The sequence below is a fragment of the Ranitomeya variabilis genome, chromosome 1 (assembly GCF_051348905.1).
Source record: "Ranitomeya variabilis isolate aRanVar5 chromosome 1, aRanVar5.hap1, whole genome shotgun sequence".
NCBI classification, from domain to species: Eukaryota; Metazoa; Chordata; class Amphibia; order Anura; family Dendrobatidae; genus Ranitomeya; species Ranitomeya variabilis.
The window spans coordinates 943048364-943065706 of record NC_135232.1 but is presented as its reverse complement, the minus strand read 5'-3'; the positions used below and the strand labels follow the sequence as shown (position 1 = coordinate 943065706).

The following is a 17343-nucleotide window of genomic DNA, read 5'->3' as shown; positions in this document are numbered from 1 at the left end:
CTTTAAGTGATTATACTCCTCACAACAAGCTGCCATAGAAACGGCTCAGGGCTCTCACACTTCCTGAGGTAACTCCCAGCTCAGGGCTCTCGCTCTTCCTGAGGTAACTCCCAGCTCAGGGCTCTTGCACTTCCTGAGGTAACTCCCAGCTCAGGGCTCTCGCACTTCCTGAGGTAACTCCCAGGTCAGGGCTCTCACACTTCCTGAGGTAACTCCCAGGTCAGGGCTCTCACACTTCCTGAGGTAACTCCCAGGTCAGGGCTCTCACACTTCCTGAGGTAACTCCCAGGTCAGGGCTCTCACACTTCCTGAGGTAACTCCCAGGTCAGGGCTCTCACACTTCCTGAGGTAACTCCCAGGTCAGGGCTCTCACACTTCCTGAGGTAACTCCCAGGTCAGGGCTCTCACTTCCTGAGGTAACTCCCAGGTCAGGGCTCTCACACTTCCTGAGGTAACTCCCAGGTCAGGGCTCTCACACTTCCTGAGGTAACTCCCAGGTCAGGGCTCTCACACTTCCTGAGGTAACTCCCAGGTCAGGGCTGTCACACTTCCTGAGGTAACGCCCAGCTCAGGGCTCTCACACTTCCTGAGGTAACTCCCAGGTCAGGGCTCTCACACTTCCTGAGGTAACTCCCAGGTCAGGGCTGTCACACTTCCTGAGGTAACGCCCAGCTCAGGGCTCTCACACTTCCTGAGGTAACACCCAGCTCAGGGCTCTCACACTTCCTGAGGTAACTCCCAGGTCAGGGCTCTCACACTTCCTGAGGTAACTCCCAGGTCAGGGCTCTCACACTTCCTGAGGTAACTCCCAGGTCAGGGCTCTCACACTTCCTGAGGTAACTCCCAGCTCAGGGCTCTCACACTTCCTGAACACTGGCACAAACCAGTTCTGAGCAGTTCAAGCTGCCTAAGGCAGAGGAAGCAGACTACTCCTCTCATCATACTTTTCCTTGTGAGTCCACACTGAGGGGACATCTTTCTCCACATAATCTCCTCCACGCAGCAGTGAAGCATCTTCCAGACAGGAGAGATAATGCTAGCCAGGACCTGACCCATGTGGCTGCTACGCCACCAACTTTGTTTAACCTACTCCCTGTAAAAGGGAATGGTAGGCTCAAAACTGTGAATACTTCCACACTTTAATGTGTTTCCACGGAGGACCATCCATCAGTGTAATATTTCTTGGACTGCACATAGCACTTCCTCTAATAGCAAGTGAAGAGAACTCTGCTCCAGCAGCCCTGAGAGGCCATAACCTCACTTGAGTCATGAGGAGAGAACCATTACTTTCATATGCACAATATACAGTGAACTTTGACTTTAAGAGAGAGACTATACCCAGTTACCTCATTCAGTAAAATTGTTATGTCTACAAGTTCACCTGCGTGTCTGGCTGCTTGAGATAGCACAAACACCACGGGCGCCCCAAAACCTTCTCCCAGACACCACCATTACTGGAGTGCCTCCGGGGGGGGTCCTATACATCCACAAGTGCTACCGTGACATCACTATCTGCTGCCAGTGGCACCTCATGCCCCAGCTGGCCCTTCTGCAACATCTGGTGCCTCCCCAGTCGTCCACCAAAGATTTTTGAATAACTAGTACAAGTACATAAATGCCTGTAGAAAAAAAAATTGGGTCTCAAGCTATTTCATGTAAAGCTCCCTAAAAAGGCAAGGGGAAAATGCCTCCATCTATGAAAGAGAAAAAAAACAACCAAAACCTCAATCTCAAAATGAGTCTAGGCTACTTCACCATGAGAACTATCTGTAGATAGATGTTTATTATTTTTAAAAGAAGAAAATATTTATGTAAATATGAACACAACTTGGGCTTAAGAGGGAAAAACCTGCTCTGTAGGGCAGACCGTATCATTCACTACGATGGTGCCTAGGCCACTTTTCTTTATCCTTTTCCATCCCTTGGTTGAGCATGATGGACTTGTGTCATTTTTCAAATATACTATGTAACCTGCCCTATAGTTGGAAAGTGTATATTATGGCATCTAAACGACTGTAATGACAATTGTAATGGGAACTTTTCTAGTTTTTATCTGCATGTCCAATTTACAAACATCTGTAAAGTTAAAAACCACCCACCTGATAATCTGTGTGATAAGGAGCCAATGTTCTCTTTCAGGAAAGTGTTATTGAAGTTTGCAGGACTTGTTTCCCCAAAAAGTCGCTTCACCTCCTGCTTTAACACTGTTCTAACGGATTCATTTAGTTCTTTGCTCTCAGATACTGTCAGAGTGTGGAGGGAAAAAAATGAACAAACAGCAACTTTAATAGACAAATATGTATGAACAGCGTTCCAGGCTCATATCTTAAGTACATATTATTAATACTGAAGAAGAACCATACCCGTATATGAGATACAATATTACCTGCACTAAAGAAACGGATCAAGCACTGGTGGAGCCAAGGATGGTTTGGGTCTATGGCAAAGGCTCTCTTTGCGGATTGCAACATTAAAAGGAATTTTTCTGCAAGTTTAAGAAAAGAAAATTCCATTAAATAACATACCTGCACAAATACATTTTCATAGGGGCCACGTATAGGTTTCCTTACCTTTCCTGAAGTAAATTTCAAAGGCATATAGATGTGTTTCTATTTTGTTCTTCACCAAATTCTTCAAAGGTGTTAAAAATTTATTAGCTTCTTCCAAAGGCTTGTCAACCTGTTTACAGACGGAGGATTCAGTGAACGCATTGTTACAAGCCAAACAGGCAATGCAATGACTTGTTTCTGTGAACCTGCACAAACATCCATCATTATCACAGACAGTATAACTCGGGTGGGATTACCTAGTTACATATAGGACATATAGGAAAAAATACATATAAAAGGAGAATGCCTTTCCATCCATGACTGCGATACCTTGGCCAACTTTTCCGGAATAAGTTCTTCTTTTGGGCCGCCAATTTCCTCATCATCGTCCTCCTTTTTCTTCTTCTGGTTCCTCTGCTGCTTCTCCTTCTCAGCGTTTTTCTTCTCCTCTTCTAGCTGAGCTTTCTTTTGGGCTTTCCTTTGTTTGTTGCGCAGCTTCTTTAGTTCTTTGTCAGACATATTGGCTTTCACAGACAAGAATAATTTGATAAGTCATTGACTCACACAAATAATTTTGGCTAATACGACAAATCTCACAAAACAAACATTATTGGCCATTTATCATACAACATTACAGATCATAATTTTTTTTCTTGCCTATTCTGACAGTCAGTCTAGGTTTTAAGCACAGAAAATTAACCCTTCATTAAAAAGACAATGTACACAAGGAGGAAAGGCAGCCAGTGTAATGAGGTAAGATACTCGGATTAATGTCTGAGCCACATGTTTAGTTTATACAATGTAAACATAGCCATAGAACTCTGTCCACCCAATGGAAGCCTGAAGTGTTTCCTTGCTGCATCACTCAAAGTCCAAAGCACTTCCATAAATAATTGACAAACAACCTGTCACTCTATTCAATCTCTCCTGGCCACAATTTTACATGCTGGGGGGGGGGGGGGGGGTGAGGTGGGGGGGTCACTTATACCCCATTCTGGAGATTAGTGGGAGTCTTATTGTTTGGCCCACCATAGATCTAAAGCTTATCACTAGTGATGAGTGAATATACTCGTTACTCGAGATTTCCCGAGCACGCTCGGGTGTCCTCAGAGTATTTGTAAGTGCTCGCCAGCATAAGTACATGTAGGGGTTGCCTGGTTGCTAGGGAATCCCCACATGTAATCAAGCTGGCTAACAGATGTAAATCATTCAGCTGCTGCAAGGAAATCTAAATCTCCGAGCACTTACAAATACTCTGAGGACCCCCGAGCGTGCTCGGGAAATCTCGAGTAACGAGTATATTCGCTCATCACTAATTATCACTTAACTGATGGGTGATAGTTTGTGCTAACTGGGATACCCGCTTGAAACTAGATGTCTACGTTCACATTTGCGGTCTGCGCCGCAGCGTCGGGCGCCGCAGCGTCGCCGCATGCGTCATGCGCCCCTATATTTAACATGGGGGCGCATGGACATGCGTCGCACTTGCGTTTTGCGCCGCATGCGTCCGGGCGCAGAGGAGGCAGAAGTTGCATTTTTGCTGCGTCCAAAATCAATGAAAAAAAGGATGCATGCGGCGCAAAACGCAGCGTTGTGCATGCGTTTTGCTGCGTTTGTTTGCGTTGTGCGTTGCAGCGCCGACGCTGCGGCGCACAACGCAAATGTGAACGTAGCCTAAGGCAGGGAGAAGATAAGCATGCTCAGCAATTTTATAACTCCCATACAAGTGAATGAAAAGAGTTACACACATGCGGCAGTGTGTGATAGGCAACTGTTCAATGGGAGTAAATGTGCCATAAAAGGCACAGATAGCATTAACCTTTAAAGACTTTTAATAGACCCAACATTTCCAGACACTTTTCACAACCGTCTAGCGAGGCGCAAAACATTGGAGTAGCAAATGATAACTACACGTACCAGTGTTTGCCTCCAGCTCTTTATTCTCATCTGTTATAGGGTTGTCATGGAGCTTCAGGTAAATTTCTATTGCGATCCGTGCTGCTTTGAAGTAAAATGGATGTTGTCGGAGGACGTCTTCTAACTTTAGCAAGTCCACATATGACCTGAGTGTAATTTTCCTCATACAGTAGGTGTGAAAATCAAACTGATCGTCCGTGATCTCCACAAAATGCTAAAAACACACACACACACAAAAAAATCAAATTCATCGATGTTTATCAATCAAAAACCCGCCAACATTTTACTATGCTGTCAGTAAATATCCTCTCTTAGTTCTTGAAGTTCTTTTGCTCTAAAATGCTCACATGTTGTGCTGCAGACTGTATGAAGAACTAGAACTCCTACTGCTATAGTGCCTTATTGCTGGGCATTTCTAGGAAAATTCATTTGTTAACCCTGGATGAAATATATGTGTCCCGTTTCAAGTGAATAGAGAATAGGTGGCTCCAGTACTCCTTCTGTTATTCTACCAGTACACAAAGACTCACTCTTTCAATCTCGTGGCATTTTTTAAGTGCTTCCCCAAACTTGTTCATAGATCTGTATGCTTGTGCACACTCCGTCTGGAACCACATACACTGCATCTCGTTCAGGTTCTCCACTGCGGATGTTCCCTCCTGCAGAAGTAAATGACATTTAAGAAAAAAACAAACAAAAACATTTTGGTTCTTAGATCGATTTTACAGTTGTTTTTTTAGCTAGAGAACCGGTCAGCAGTTTTCATGCTGCCAGGACACCAGGAAACAGAATATCCAGACAGGTTCCCTTCATTACAGAAGGTAATTTGATATCTGGCCACAAAGATGGAAGAATGTCTCAGGTAAAAGGAAAAATGTCTTCTGAATCGTTCCTTTAGGTTTTACCTAGCGTGACTTGATCGTCAGGTCTCTTTTTATATGGAATAGGAAGAAACCTGTCAAACCTGAGGGAGCCGCTCAGTGAAAGTTCAGCCTATACCCGTTTGTCCAGGTATGTATTGTCTTAAATACGTCAGCGTTTCAGAATAAAACATATTGCATTGTAATGAGTGAACCTGCCTGTGATGCAGGTGGCATGAAACTGTCGACAGGTTCCCTTTACACAGCATGTACTGGTAATAATGAAGAACTATTAATGAATATGCCTGAGCACCAAAAAACACAAACCCTTGTAAACTTGGAGCACATTTCCTCCGCCTCTTTTATCATGTTGGCTTTCAGCATGTACTTTGCACATTTTGAGTTGATAAACCTATCTGCCGTATCCAGAGCCTGTGCTTCATCCATCCACCGTGCAGCCTCCTTGATGTTACCAGCATGCTACAAGATAAGAGAAACCACATTACAGGAAGAAAGGATGAAAGGTTTATTGGTGGCTGCATTTTGCTACAGATGTAGCACAACAATACACTAATGTATACTGAAGAGCTCACCAAGACAGTTCACATAAATAACCTAATACCCCCGAGGTTGAAATGACCAATGTACAAACAAGATCTGAAGATGTTTAGAATTGAGAGTCCTCAGTGGTTGATACCTTTTAATGGCTAACTCTCAAACAAGATCTGGTAATCTTACATCAACCTAGGTGTTTGCCGAGTTTCACCTTTATGGAGGAATAAAGTGCTGCCATTGTTCTCATACCTTGTAGATTTTAGCTTTCACAAGGAAGAGCTCTATCAGTGTTGGTGTGCTCTCTATGGCGGCATTTATATATTCCAGAGCTAAAGAAGGTTGCCCAATCTTATCATAGTGCTGAGCCAAATAGTACTGGACCCATAGTAATGTAGTCGGAGGTTCTTCTTTACCATCATCTATGGGAAGAGGAGAAAGATTTAACTCTTGCAATATGATCTTACATTTCTATTAATATAACCTATAGTTACAGTTTAAATCTACAAAAAGTAAAACTGGGGTCATTTTAATCAGTAACAATCAAAATTCATGATCTTGATGCCGAAAATACTATATATCCTTCATAATGCACCAGTTTGGATACCACGCGGGAGATTTAGACAGATTAATTCTCTGTTTAGGAATTTAATATGGGGGAGACAGTATCCGCGTATCAAACTGGAGACACTTCAGTGACCCAAAGAAGATGGGGGACTGGCATTGCCTAATCCCGAAATGTATTTTCTTGCAGCCCAAAGTCAGCATTTAAAAGGATGGGCGTGTGAAGGGTCATCTGGAGCGGTACAGCGGCTGATGGAAGTAGTGACAAAAAGAAGGCCAGTGGTACAATGTTTGGAGGATGGGTCCCTGGGGGCTATGGGGAAACTATACCCGACTGTGTTGCCGATACGTAAATTGTGGGGTAGGCTGAGATATATACGGGGGATCACAAATTTGACTAGATTTTCACCGATATGGCATAACAGCAACTTACAGGAGTTCGCGGCACTGGGGGTACTGAAAGAATGGCAGGTCAAGGGGATACAATACGTGTATCAAATAATTGAGCGAGGTGAATTGAAATAATTTCCTCAATTACAGGAAGAGTTTGGTCTTGAGTCGGTAGGAGAATTTCAGTACTTGCGGATGAGGCATGCTTTTGGAGCTCAGAGCAGGAACGGAAGTATTGGAATTCAGAAGGATATTGTACTGGAGTATGTATGCAACGAAGGGACTACTGGGGGAGTCATATCCACTTTGTATAAAGATTTGTTGCATACTTTTCTGCTGAGATTTCCAATAATGGCGAGAGCTAAATGGGAGAGAGATCTAGGTCCATTGGAGAATGAGACTTGGGAGTCGGTGCTAGAATGGGTGCCACGACTGTCACTGAGTGAGCCGTATAGAATGTCACAGCTCTATGTGATACATAGGGTTTATAAGTCACCGATGGTGCTTTATAAGGCTGGTCTGCGGGACGACTCAGAATGCCTGAGATGTAAAACGGTGGATGCTGATATATCTCATATGATGTGGACGTATCCGAGACTGGCCGCCTTTTGGGTGGTAGTCTTGAGCCGTATGGAAGGTGCGTATGGGTGTAAGGTACCTAGGGATCCAGTTGTGTGTTTGTTGGGATGTATAGATGAAATTGGAATGGATAATCATTTTAAGATAGCTATTGCCAGACTGTTATACATGGCTAGGAAGGTTATTGCTCGAAATTGGATTAGGGAGGAACCACCGTCAAGAGGAGAATTCCTCCAGTATGTGAAACAGGGTCTGACACTGGAAAAGGGATTTTATAAAAAAAGAGGGAAAATTGAGACGTTCAATAAAATGTGCTCTCCGTGGATTGCTATGGGATAGAGGTATTATAGTGGAAAAGGTAATTAACGGTTCTAATTGATAGTAATGTAAATTGTGGCTTATATTACTGATTAAAGGATTAGATATTATATTGGTTTTATGATGAAAGAAATAAACAAGATGAGCTGCTTTAATGGGATGGGAGGGGGGGAGGTGGGGTTAAAGGGGACGGTTTGAGGGGTGGGGGGTAAGATTTGTATTAAAAATAAGAATGTTGCAAGTCATTTATCTTGTTGTTCTTAATAAAAATTTATTTGAATTAAAAAAAACAATCAAAATTCAATAAGTACACGTTCTTAAAAGCTTTGACCAACCATCCACAAGGAGTTGGGACACACGCAGTCATAGAGAAATGCCGTAAAACTACTAGAATTTACCCTTAACTATTTACCAGCACATAAAAATGGGAAAACTCTTCCTGAAAATGTCTTTTTTATTGTAACTATAGCAGAGTTGCCATTTTTGTAGGGACTATGGGGGCAAATCTGTGTTTTATCCTGAAATCTCATGAAACACTTTGAAAAGTCATAATTTTTTTTCCCCAAATTGTAGCTGCACAAAAATTTGGCAAATTTTGACAGTTTGTAACTCTAGTATAAAGCCGCCAAAATGGGAGGAGTCAATAAATGGCCACACCCACCATTGAAATACCTTAGGAGTGTTGGCATTTTCTGCACCAGAAATGCTACTCCAGTCAGTGGCTGGGGTAACATTTCTGGCGAGGCGCACACTACTGAGAAGATGAGCCAAATTATCTAAGTTGCCTGTGCCTCAATTAATTTGGAGTTTCGTGTTCCAGCAAGCGTTCAATAAGACTGGCGTGTGCTAGTCTTAATGTATCGGCCCCTCAATCCTAATCCTGCAGAACCACGATCTGCACCACATACCTGATCTATGGTAAAAAAAAACCAAAAAACACAAACCACAAAGATAGTGCAATGCAAACATCAACTCAAGGCCAAAGTTTGTGACATTTAGGCTGTGTGCACACGTTCAGGAAAGTTGGCAAAATTTTCCTGAGCAAATCCAGACTACTTTCGCAGGAAATCAGCTCGCTTTTTTTGCAGATTTTTCCGGAGGTTCCCAATGCAATAATATAGCGGCAAATCCACGAAAAATCCGCAAAATTAATGAACATGCTGCGTTTTTTTCAGCGATGCGCTTTTTTTAGCGGAAAATAAACGCAACATGGGCACAAAAATTGCGGAATTCATTAAAATTGATGGGATGCTTAATGTAAGCATTTTTGGAGCAGAAAAACGCGAAAAATCCGAAACGTGTGTACATAGCCTAACCCTTTCAGCTCCTTTATCCAGTGAAGTGCTCTTTTTCACCCCTTCAAAATGTTTTTTTATGAGGCACGTTTCGAAGTAAAACAAAAAAGTGGTGCATCTTATCAAAATAGGTCCAATCAATCTCGCTCTAGCGGCCTGACAGATCAGGAGGCTGGCCGCCTGCAGAATGGATAAATGTAGACAATCCTACATATACATTGCGCACATACATATGAAAGAAATTACATAAAACATACAAACCATTTATGTTAAACAACCGGCAACTTTTTAATGATGTATCATAACCCACTACAAGATCTTCAATAATCTCCACCTAAGGAACAGTATGAAAGAATTACTAGATAAGCGCAGTACTCAAGAAGTACATAAGGAAAAAAAATAAGACAAAAATCTGTTACGCGACTCGCTACTTTTTATTTAAAGAGAGATTTTGTTTTCTCTAATGTATGCGTGTGTACACACACACACATTATATACACACATACAATATTAGTCATAGTTTTGGACACACCTGTTCATGCCACAATTTCCCTTGTTCTTATTGAATGTTAACATTGTAGTTTCAGACTCACGGAAGCAAAACCACAAAGTAATATGTATAACAACCTCACAAGAATGAAGTATAAACAAGCTAAAAAAAAAATTTGATAAAAACTAAAGTTTATTAAATACACCACTAAAATTACAACAAAATACAAATATTAATAGATAATAAAGTACTATAGAGTGCTTAAAGTATTGGGTACAGGTGCACCAAAAATACATGCAAGGTGTCACATTATGGAAAGAAGGAAGAAAAATGGAGGGTAAAGTCACATGAGTACTGATCTCAGTAAAAACCAATTTTGGCTCATATGACTGTTAGTCTTAATACAGAAACCCACCACTACACTATATTGCCAAAAACCCTATGCTACGGTCCAGTGACCAAAAATTCTCCAAATGCAGGGGGGACAATTCATCTCCTACTTAATTCTTACCCTTTTCCTTCTCCATAATGACGACACACGCCCCTTTTTTTTTTAAAGTAATATGTATGTATGTATGTATGTATGTATGTATGTATGTATATACACACACACACACACATATATATATATACATACTGTACACACGAACACACATACATACATGCATACATATATATAGTCTTCAGAAGGGGAATGGCACTAGGTCCGCATGAATCACAGCACGAAAACTTTCAATCACATCTTTCCATGTGAGTGCAGTCAGTGTGGAGCAACTGGATTTATGGTGCTCAGCTATAACTCAAGTGTTGCAATACGACATTTCACAAAGTTAGTTCATAGAAAATAGCGGCACTCACCAGTTTGCTGATCCAAAGTGTTTAATCCATGTGCAGATTAATGCAAACACATCTTGGAAAGTGCGGAGGGTACGGGGAGTGCAGAGGGACGACGGCCGTTTCGTGCGATTAGCACTTCTACGGGTCCAGGTACATACATATATATATCCATCCTCCTTATTATTGTCATACACTTTCACTCTGCGGTCTAATGCATCTCAAACCAGGTCAGTTAGGTTGACGTCAGGTGATAGTGGGTCCAAGTTTTCTATCTCTTCTCTTTGGGTTGTCATGTCATTGCAGAATGATTTGGTAGCCATGCTGAGTAAATGTACCTTGAATTTGTAATAAATCACCAACAGTGTCACCAGCAAAGCACCCCCACACATTAATGTTTCACAGTGGGTGCCACACATGTAGAAACCATCTGCTCACCTTTTCTGTGCCTCACAAAGACAGGGCGGTTAGTAACAAAAATCTAAAATTTTGACTACTTGGACCACAATACAGATTTTCACTGATCTGATGTCTAATTATTGTGTTTCTTGGCCCAAACAAAGTCTGTTCATCTTTGAGGTCCTTAGTAGTGGCTTATTTGCAGTAATCCGACCGTAGTGACCTACTTTTTAAAGTTTTTTCTGGACAGTTGCTGTTGAGATGTATTCGCTACTTCACGACTGTACATCATTTATGAGGGCTGTTTGAGGTGCTGTCCATTTGCAATTTCTGAGGCTAGTAACTTTGATTAAGATAATTTTGGTCTTCCTTTCCTGGGGCGGTCCATAAGAGAGCAAATTTTTTCTCTTACCCCATGACGGCACCACGGAGAGAGAGGGATCCGCCCTCAGGGACAGGAAACCTACAGGTGAAAAATATAGTACTTACCGATAACGGTATTTCTCTGAGCCCACGACGGCACCACGGAGAGAGGGGATCCGCCCACCAAGGACAGGAAACCTACAGATAAAAAGGCGGTACCACTCTCCTGCATCAGTTTGTTTACTAGAGAACGATGGGAGACTATGAACAGAGACTTGTTTTAAACATTACTTAACGACTTAATTTGAGATACCGCGTGACTATTTACACTATCAGCATAAGGCACTATAATAACGTGCACACCCAAGAAGTGAAGGGAGGGAATGTACGGGTGCCGTCGTGGACTCAGAGAAATACAGTTATCGGTAAGAACTATATTTTTCTCTGACGCCCACGACGGCACCACGGAGAGAATTGCAGAGATTTGTACATTAGGGAGGGACCACCGCTTCCAGAACCCTTTTACCGAAGGGAAGGTCTGAAGAGGAGATAAGGTCCAATCTATAGTGCCTATAGAAGGTGGACGGTGAAGACCAGGTAGCAGCTTTACATATCTGCTCAATTGTAGCTCCGGCCTTCTCCGCCCAAGAGGTTGCCACCGCCTTGATATTTCCCGGGACGGGTACGCCACTCGATGAGTATGACAGGCTGATGGCTTCTGTAATCCATCTCGCCAGGGTGCTCTTAGATGCTTTCTTCCCCTTCCGGGGACCCTGGAAACATACAAAGAGAGAGGAATCCTCCCTACTCTCCCTAGTGGCTTCTATATAATGCATCAGGCATCTCCTCACATCTAATGTATGTAATGCCTCCTCCTCCTTGTTTTTGGGGTTAGGACAGAAGGAGGGCAGGGATATTTCTTGTGTCCTATGAAAACGGGATGCCACTTTTGGGAGATATGCCGGGTCAGTTTTTAGGATGACCCTATCATCCAGGATTTGCGTGAAAGGGGGGTTGGCGGATAAGGCCTGGCTATCACTGACCCTACGTGCGGAAGTGAGCGCGACGAGCAAGGAAGTCTTAAGGGATAAAATTTTAATTGAAGCATCCGCTAAGGGTTCAAAGGGAGGTTTAGATAATGCCCTGAGAACTAAATTTAAATCCCACTGAGGGATAGATTTCACGGGTAGAGGCCTTAATCTACCGGCTGCTCTGATGAATCTAGATATCCATCGATTTCCAGCTAAATCATAGTTGAATAAAGCCCCTAAAGCCGCTACATGGACTTTCAAGGTGCTTGTGGCCAAACCCAACTCTAATCCATTCTGCAGAAATTCAAGAATGGCTTTCAGGGGGACGTCCTCCCCCATTTTGGCACCTGAAGATGAAAGGAATTTTTTCCATACTTTCCCGTATTGTCTGGTTGTGATGGGTTTTCTACTTTGTAGCAGTGTAGATACCAGCCCTGGGGAAAACCCCCTGCTTTGTAGTAACTCCCTTTCAAATGCCAAGCTGTCAAGTGCAAACTTGCCACCTGTGGATGATGAACTGGGCTCTGGGAGAGAAGGTTCGGGAGATCCGGCAGTACCCATGGATCGGAGACGGACATTCTCATCATCCAAGAAAACCAAGGCCTCTTCGGCCAGAACGGAGCTATCAGGATTATGTGAGCCCCGTCCTCACGAATTTTCCTCAGCACCGCTGGAATCAGAGCAATAGGGGGAAAAGCATATGCTAGTGGATGGTTCCAGGATATCAGGAACGCATCTAGGGAAACAGGGTTCCTCAACGGCGTTATTGAGCAAAAGGAGTTCACTTTTTTGTTTAGATGGTTTGCGAAGAGGTCTATGTTTGGTGTGCCCCATTTTAACAAGATCTGAGCGAATACTGACTGATTCAGCTCCCATTCCCCTTGTTTTAAGCGAGTGCGACTTAGGTAATCTGCCCTGTAGTTGTCCACCCCCTTTATATGCAGGCCTGATAGGGATTGAAGGTTGGTTTCGGCTATGTGGAAGATTGATCTGGTTATCTCCATCAGACTCCGAGAACGGGTACCCCCTTGGTGGTTTAGATATGCTATCACCACTTTGTTGTCCGACATAACTCTGACATGGTGAGATCGGAGGGGCCCCAGGAACTCTAATAGTGCAAATTTTACCGCCAGAAGATCCTTCATATTGGAGGACACTTTTCTCAAATATGGAGGCCAAGCCCCCTGGGCTAGCAGGTCGTTCAGGTGAGCCCCCCACCCGCTGGGACTCACGTCTGTTGTTACTATCTGAGATACTGGAGTTACCCACGGGACTCCTTGAGCAAGATTGTCTTGAGAGGTCCACCAATCTAGTGACTGAATCGTGTTTGGAGATAAATTTAGCCGACCTTCTAAATTTCCTTTTAGAGAGACTTCTTCTGACAAGATCTGCCATTGAAGCTCCCTTGAGTGTAATTGAGCCCATTGGATTGCCGGGAAGCAGGCCGTCATGGATCCCAGGAGGGACATTGCTTGGCGCAGGGTTATGGCGGGGTTGTCTCGTCTTCTGGATACCAGACTTATGATGTTTTGAATTTTTTCCTCTGGAAGACGGCATACTTGATTTATAGAGTCCAGAGTGAGACCCAGGTACTCCTCGATCTGGCATGGTAACAACCTGGATTTTTTTTTAAGTTCACTAACCAGCCCAGTTTTTCCAGTTAATGTCTGATTGTTTTCAGCTGTTCCTCGCAATGTTGTGGAGAGGAACCTATTATCAACAAATCGTCGAGGTACGGCACTATCAAGGTATCTTGCTCCCTCAGGTGAGCCATTACCTCTGCAACTAATTTCGTGAAGTCCCGTGGGGCTATAGCCAGCCCGAAGGGTAGGGCCAAGAATTGAAAATGGTATATCACCCCCCTTATGTGGACTGCTATTCTGAGGAATTTCTGATGATCTTTGTGGACAGGGACGTGATAGTAGGCATCCCTTAGATCCAGGACTACCATAAAACACAGTGGAAACAACATTTTTATCGAGGTTTTTATTGTTTCCATTTTGAATGGCTGGATTTCTAGGAATTTGTTTAGACCCTTCAGATTTATAATAGTCCTGAAGGAACCGTCCGGCTTCTTCCTCAGGAACAGAGGGGAGTAATACCCTTGACCTCTTTCTTGTGGGGGAACTTCCATGAGAACCCCTTTGTTTACCAGTCCCATGACCTTTTTCTAGTGCTAGTTGCTCTTCCTCCGAAGATTTTAGCGACGTTGTCATGAACGAGGGATGAGGGGGCTTTTGGAATTTTAATTTCAGTCCGGATCTTATTATGTTCAAAACCCAAGGACTGCTGGTAATTTTCTCCCAGGCTCAGAGGAAGAGGGCCAGTCTCCCCCCCACCTGGGGCAAGCATTCATTGTGCGGGTTTTTTGTTGTCGTTAGGGTTTTTGTTGAATATGAAACCCTTATTTTTGTTTCGCCTGTCCTCCCACCTATCCTGGTTTTTTCCCGGCTTCCTTCGGAAGAACCTCTTGCTCCGAAAGGGCCTTCTATATGAAGGGAAACTCAGGGAGGGAAATTACTTCTTTTTATCTCCCGCTTTCTCCAGTATATCATCTAGAGTGGGCCCGAAAAGGAACTCTCCTTCACAGGGGATGGTACACAATTTAGACTTCGTCTGGAGGTCTCCTGGCCAGCATTTCAGCCAGAGGGCCCGCCTTGCGGCATTAGAAAACACTGCTGATCTGGCAGATAGTTTGATTGAATCCGCAGAGGCGTCAGCCAAGAAGGCGGCAGCTCCACGCATAACAGGTAACATTTTTAAGATTGAATCTCAGGATGATCTGTCTTTGAGCTGGCTTTCTAATTGGTCTAACCATACCATCAGGGAGCGAGATGTACATGCGGCAGCGACTGCCGGTTTGAGGCCTCCACCAGCCGCTTCCCATGAACCTCTGAGGAAGCCATCTGCCTTCTTGTCCATTGGGTCTTTCAAGACCCCCATGTCCTCAAACGGAAGGGCATATTTTTTTGATGCCTTAGCAATTGCCACATCCAGTTTGGGCGCCTTATCCCAGAAGGAACAGGATTGATCATCAAACGGATACTTCCTTTTCGGAGTGAGTAGTGACTTCCTTATAGGCTTTTTCCATTCTTTCTTAATCAAAGCCTGGATTTTTTCATTAAGGGGAAAGGCCCTTCTCTTTTTTTGGTCAAGCCCCCCGAACATTATATCTTGTACGGATCTTTTTGGGTGAGAGTCTGCCAGCCCCATAGTGTTCCCAACGGCCTTAACCAGGCTGTCAGTTTCTTCAATGGGAAAGCAACTACGGCCCCCCGAGGAAGAGGATGATGATGATGACGAGGATGATGAGGAGGAAGAATTGGATGTGTTTGAATCCATATCTTCCCCTGAATCACCAGATTCAGGAGACGGAGATCTATGCTTAGTCTTCCTTCGCTTTTTTCCTCCTTTTAGGGATTTAAAGGTCTCTTCTACCTGGACTTTAATCAGATTTTTGAGGTCTGCTGCGAACCCGGGGAGGCCTTCTGACACTGTCTGCTGAATACAGATACTGCACAGTCTTTTTTCCCATGAAGATGGAAGATCATATGTTATGTTTGGTTTTACTTGCACTTTTCTTCCCCGGTTGGGAACGATCCATGTTTGTTGTCGATTTATCCCTTGAGCCGCACGCCACGCTGGACCCTTTGCTACGCAGTGATCCAGAACGCCCTTTCCTGGTAGAGTCCTGGTGGCCTTTCTGGGTTTCCCGCTTCTGCTGCTGCTGTGGCGGCGGCCGTGGAGATGCCCTGGGTATGGGGGATACTTGCTCCCCATCGCTCAATGGTGAACACTGGCTGGTCTCCATTTGGAAGCGTTCCTTCCCCCCAGGTGCTCGCTAAAAATAGCGGTGGAAGGCGCCATTTTTTTTTCTCTTTGCGCATGCGCAGTCAAACTCCGCGCCCGAAATCCCGCGCCTGCACAGTTCGCATCGCCAGAGGCTGTGCGCACAGGGCGGGGTGCGCACAGGGCAGGGATCGCAGCGCGCGTGTGCAGACGGGGGCAATATGGCGCTGCGCACCCCCGCAAGCTGACTCCTCGGAACTCCCGGGAGCTGCAGCCTGACGCCAGGGAGCAAGACATCGGTTCCTGTCCATAGAGGGACCCCCCTGGACATGGCTGCTGCTGGCGAGTCTTACCTAGAGAGGCGGCCGTCCTGCCACCTCTCCCCGCGCACCCTAAAAGGCCCACTAGCCCCTAGCGGTGGCGCTTCGGGTCACCACATCTGGCCGAGGCAGGGGGGCCCCCGCTGCCTGGATCGGCCGATTGGCCCCGGAATTCCCACGAAGTATCTGCTTTCCTCTGACGGAGGTGAATCTGTAGGTCTCCCATCAAGGACAGGAAACCAACTGATGCAGGAGAGGTACCGCCTTTTTATCTGTAGGTTTCCTGTCCTTGGTGGGCGGATCCCCTCTCTCCGTGGTGCAGTCGTGGGCGTCAGAGAAAAAGGCGGTACCTCTCTCCCACATCAGTTCGGTTTCCTGTCCCTGACGGGGAACCTGCAGCATTATCGTCGTGGGATGCCGGGGGTCCATCTGTGCGGTTATTGGCAGCCGGGGGACCCTGCTTCGTGACGATGGGTATTCCCAGGGTCAGCGGGCCTTGTACGTGAGCGGGGGAGAAGCAGTGAAGAAAGATCCAGTCTGCTTCTCCCCCATAAGAAACTAGCAGCCGGTAATAGGTGACGGCGGTGCCTTACCGCCGGTTATGCAGCCGGAATGCTCGTCCGGGGGTTCCCTCCGCTGGCGCCGGCGGGCGCTTGGGACCCTAGGGCTGGAGCTGGCGTCTCCTCCGACGTGGTTGATCAGGAGCCGGGGGATCGCGGAACGGCCGCGCTCCCTCCTGGAGCAACATGGCGGCAGAATGCGCGCGCATGCGCGTACCGGGCACAAAGCATTCTGGTAGTCCCAGAATGCTCGGCGCAGGGGGTCACTTCCGGAGAGGCGCACGGTATCTCTGGGTAAAGAGCCCAGCGGTGCGCTGCACCGCTTATACATATAAAGAGGGCAGAAAACAGATGGCCGTTGCTCAGGAAGGTCTCACCACGAGCGAGGTAGAGCAACTGGCAGAAGAAATTCTACAGTCCCCGCCAAAAAAGCGCCAACCTCAGCAGCACCATCGCCAGCAGCAGCGACAGCACGATGCTTCTTCCCAGCGTCGCAGTTCGGGACTCTCAACGTAGCAGAGGCTCGGGTGGAT

General features: G+C 45.2%; 1 protein-coding gene across 3 annotated transcripts in view; it reads right to left on the bottom strand.

The window, feature by feature from the left end:
* NAA15 (N-alpha-acetyltransferase 15, NatA auxiliary subunit) overlaps positions 1-17343 on the bottom strand; it is a 95189-nt gene that overhangs the window by 27232 nt on the left and 50614 nt on the right. For all 3 annotated transcript variants that reach the window (XR_013219872.1, XM_077279191.1, XM_077279192.1), the window contains exons 10-18: positions 9286-9358; positions 6131-6300; positions 5654-5806; positions 4997-5125; positions 4467-4680; positions 2880-3073; positions 2571-2679; positions 2387-2485; positions 2100-2243 (exon numbers count right to left, since the gene is read on the bottom strand). Coding sequence is in view for 2 of the 3 variants with exons in the window: in XM_077279191.1 (XP_077135306.1) it covers positions 2100-2243; positions 2387-2485; positions 2571-2679; positions 2880-3073; positions 4467-4680; positions 4997-5125; positions 5654-5806; positions 6131-6300; positions 9286-9358 (1285 nt within the window). In the remaining variant the exon portion in view is untranslated. The remainder of the gene's footprint in view (positions 1-2099; positions 2244-2386; positions 2486-2570; positions 2680-2879; positions 3074-4466; positions 4681-4996; positions 5126-5653; positions 5807-6130; positions 6301-9285; positions 9359-17343) is intronic.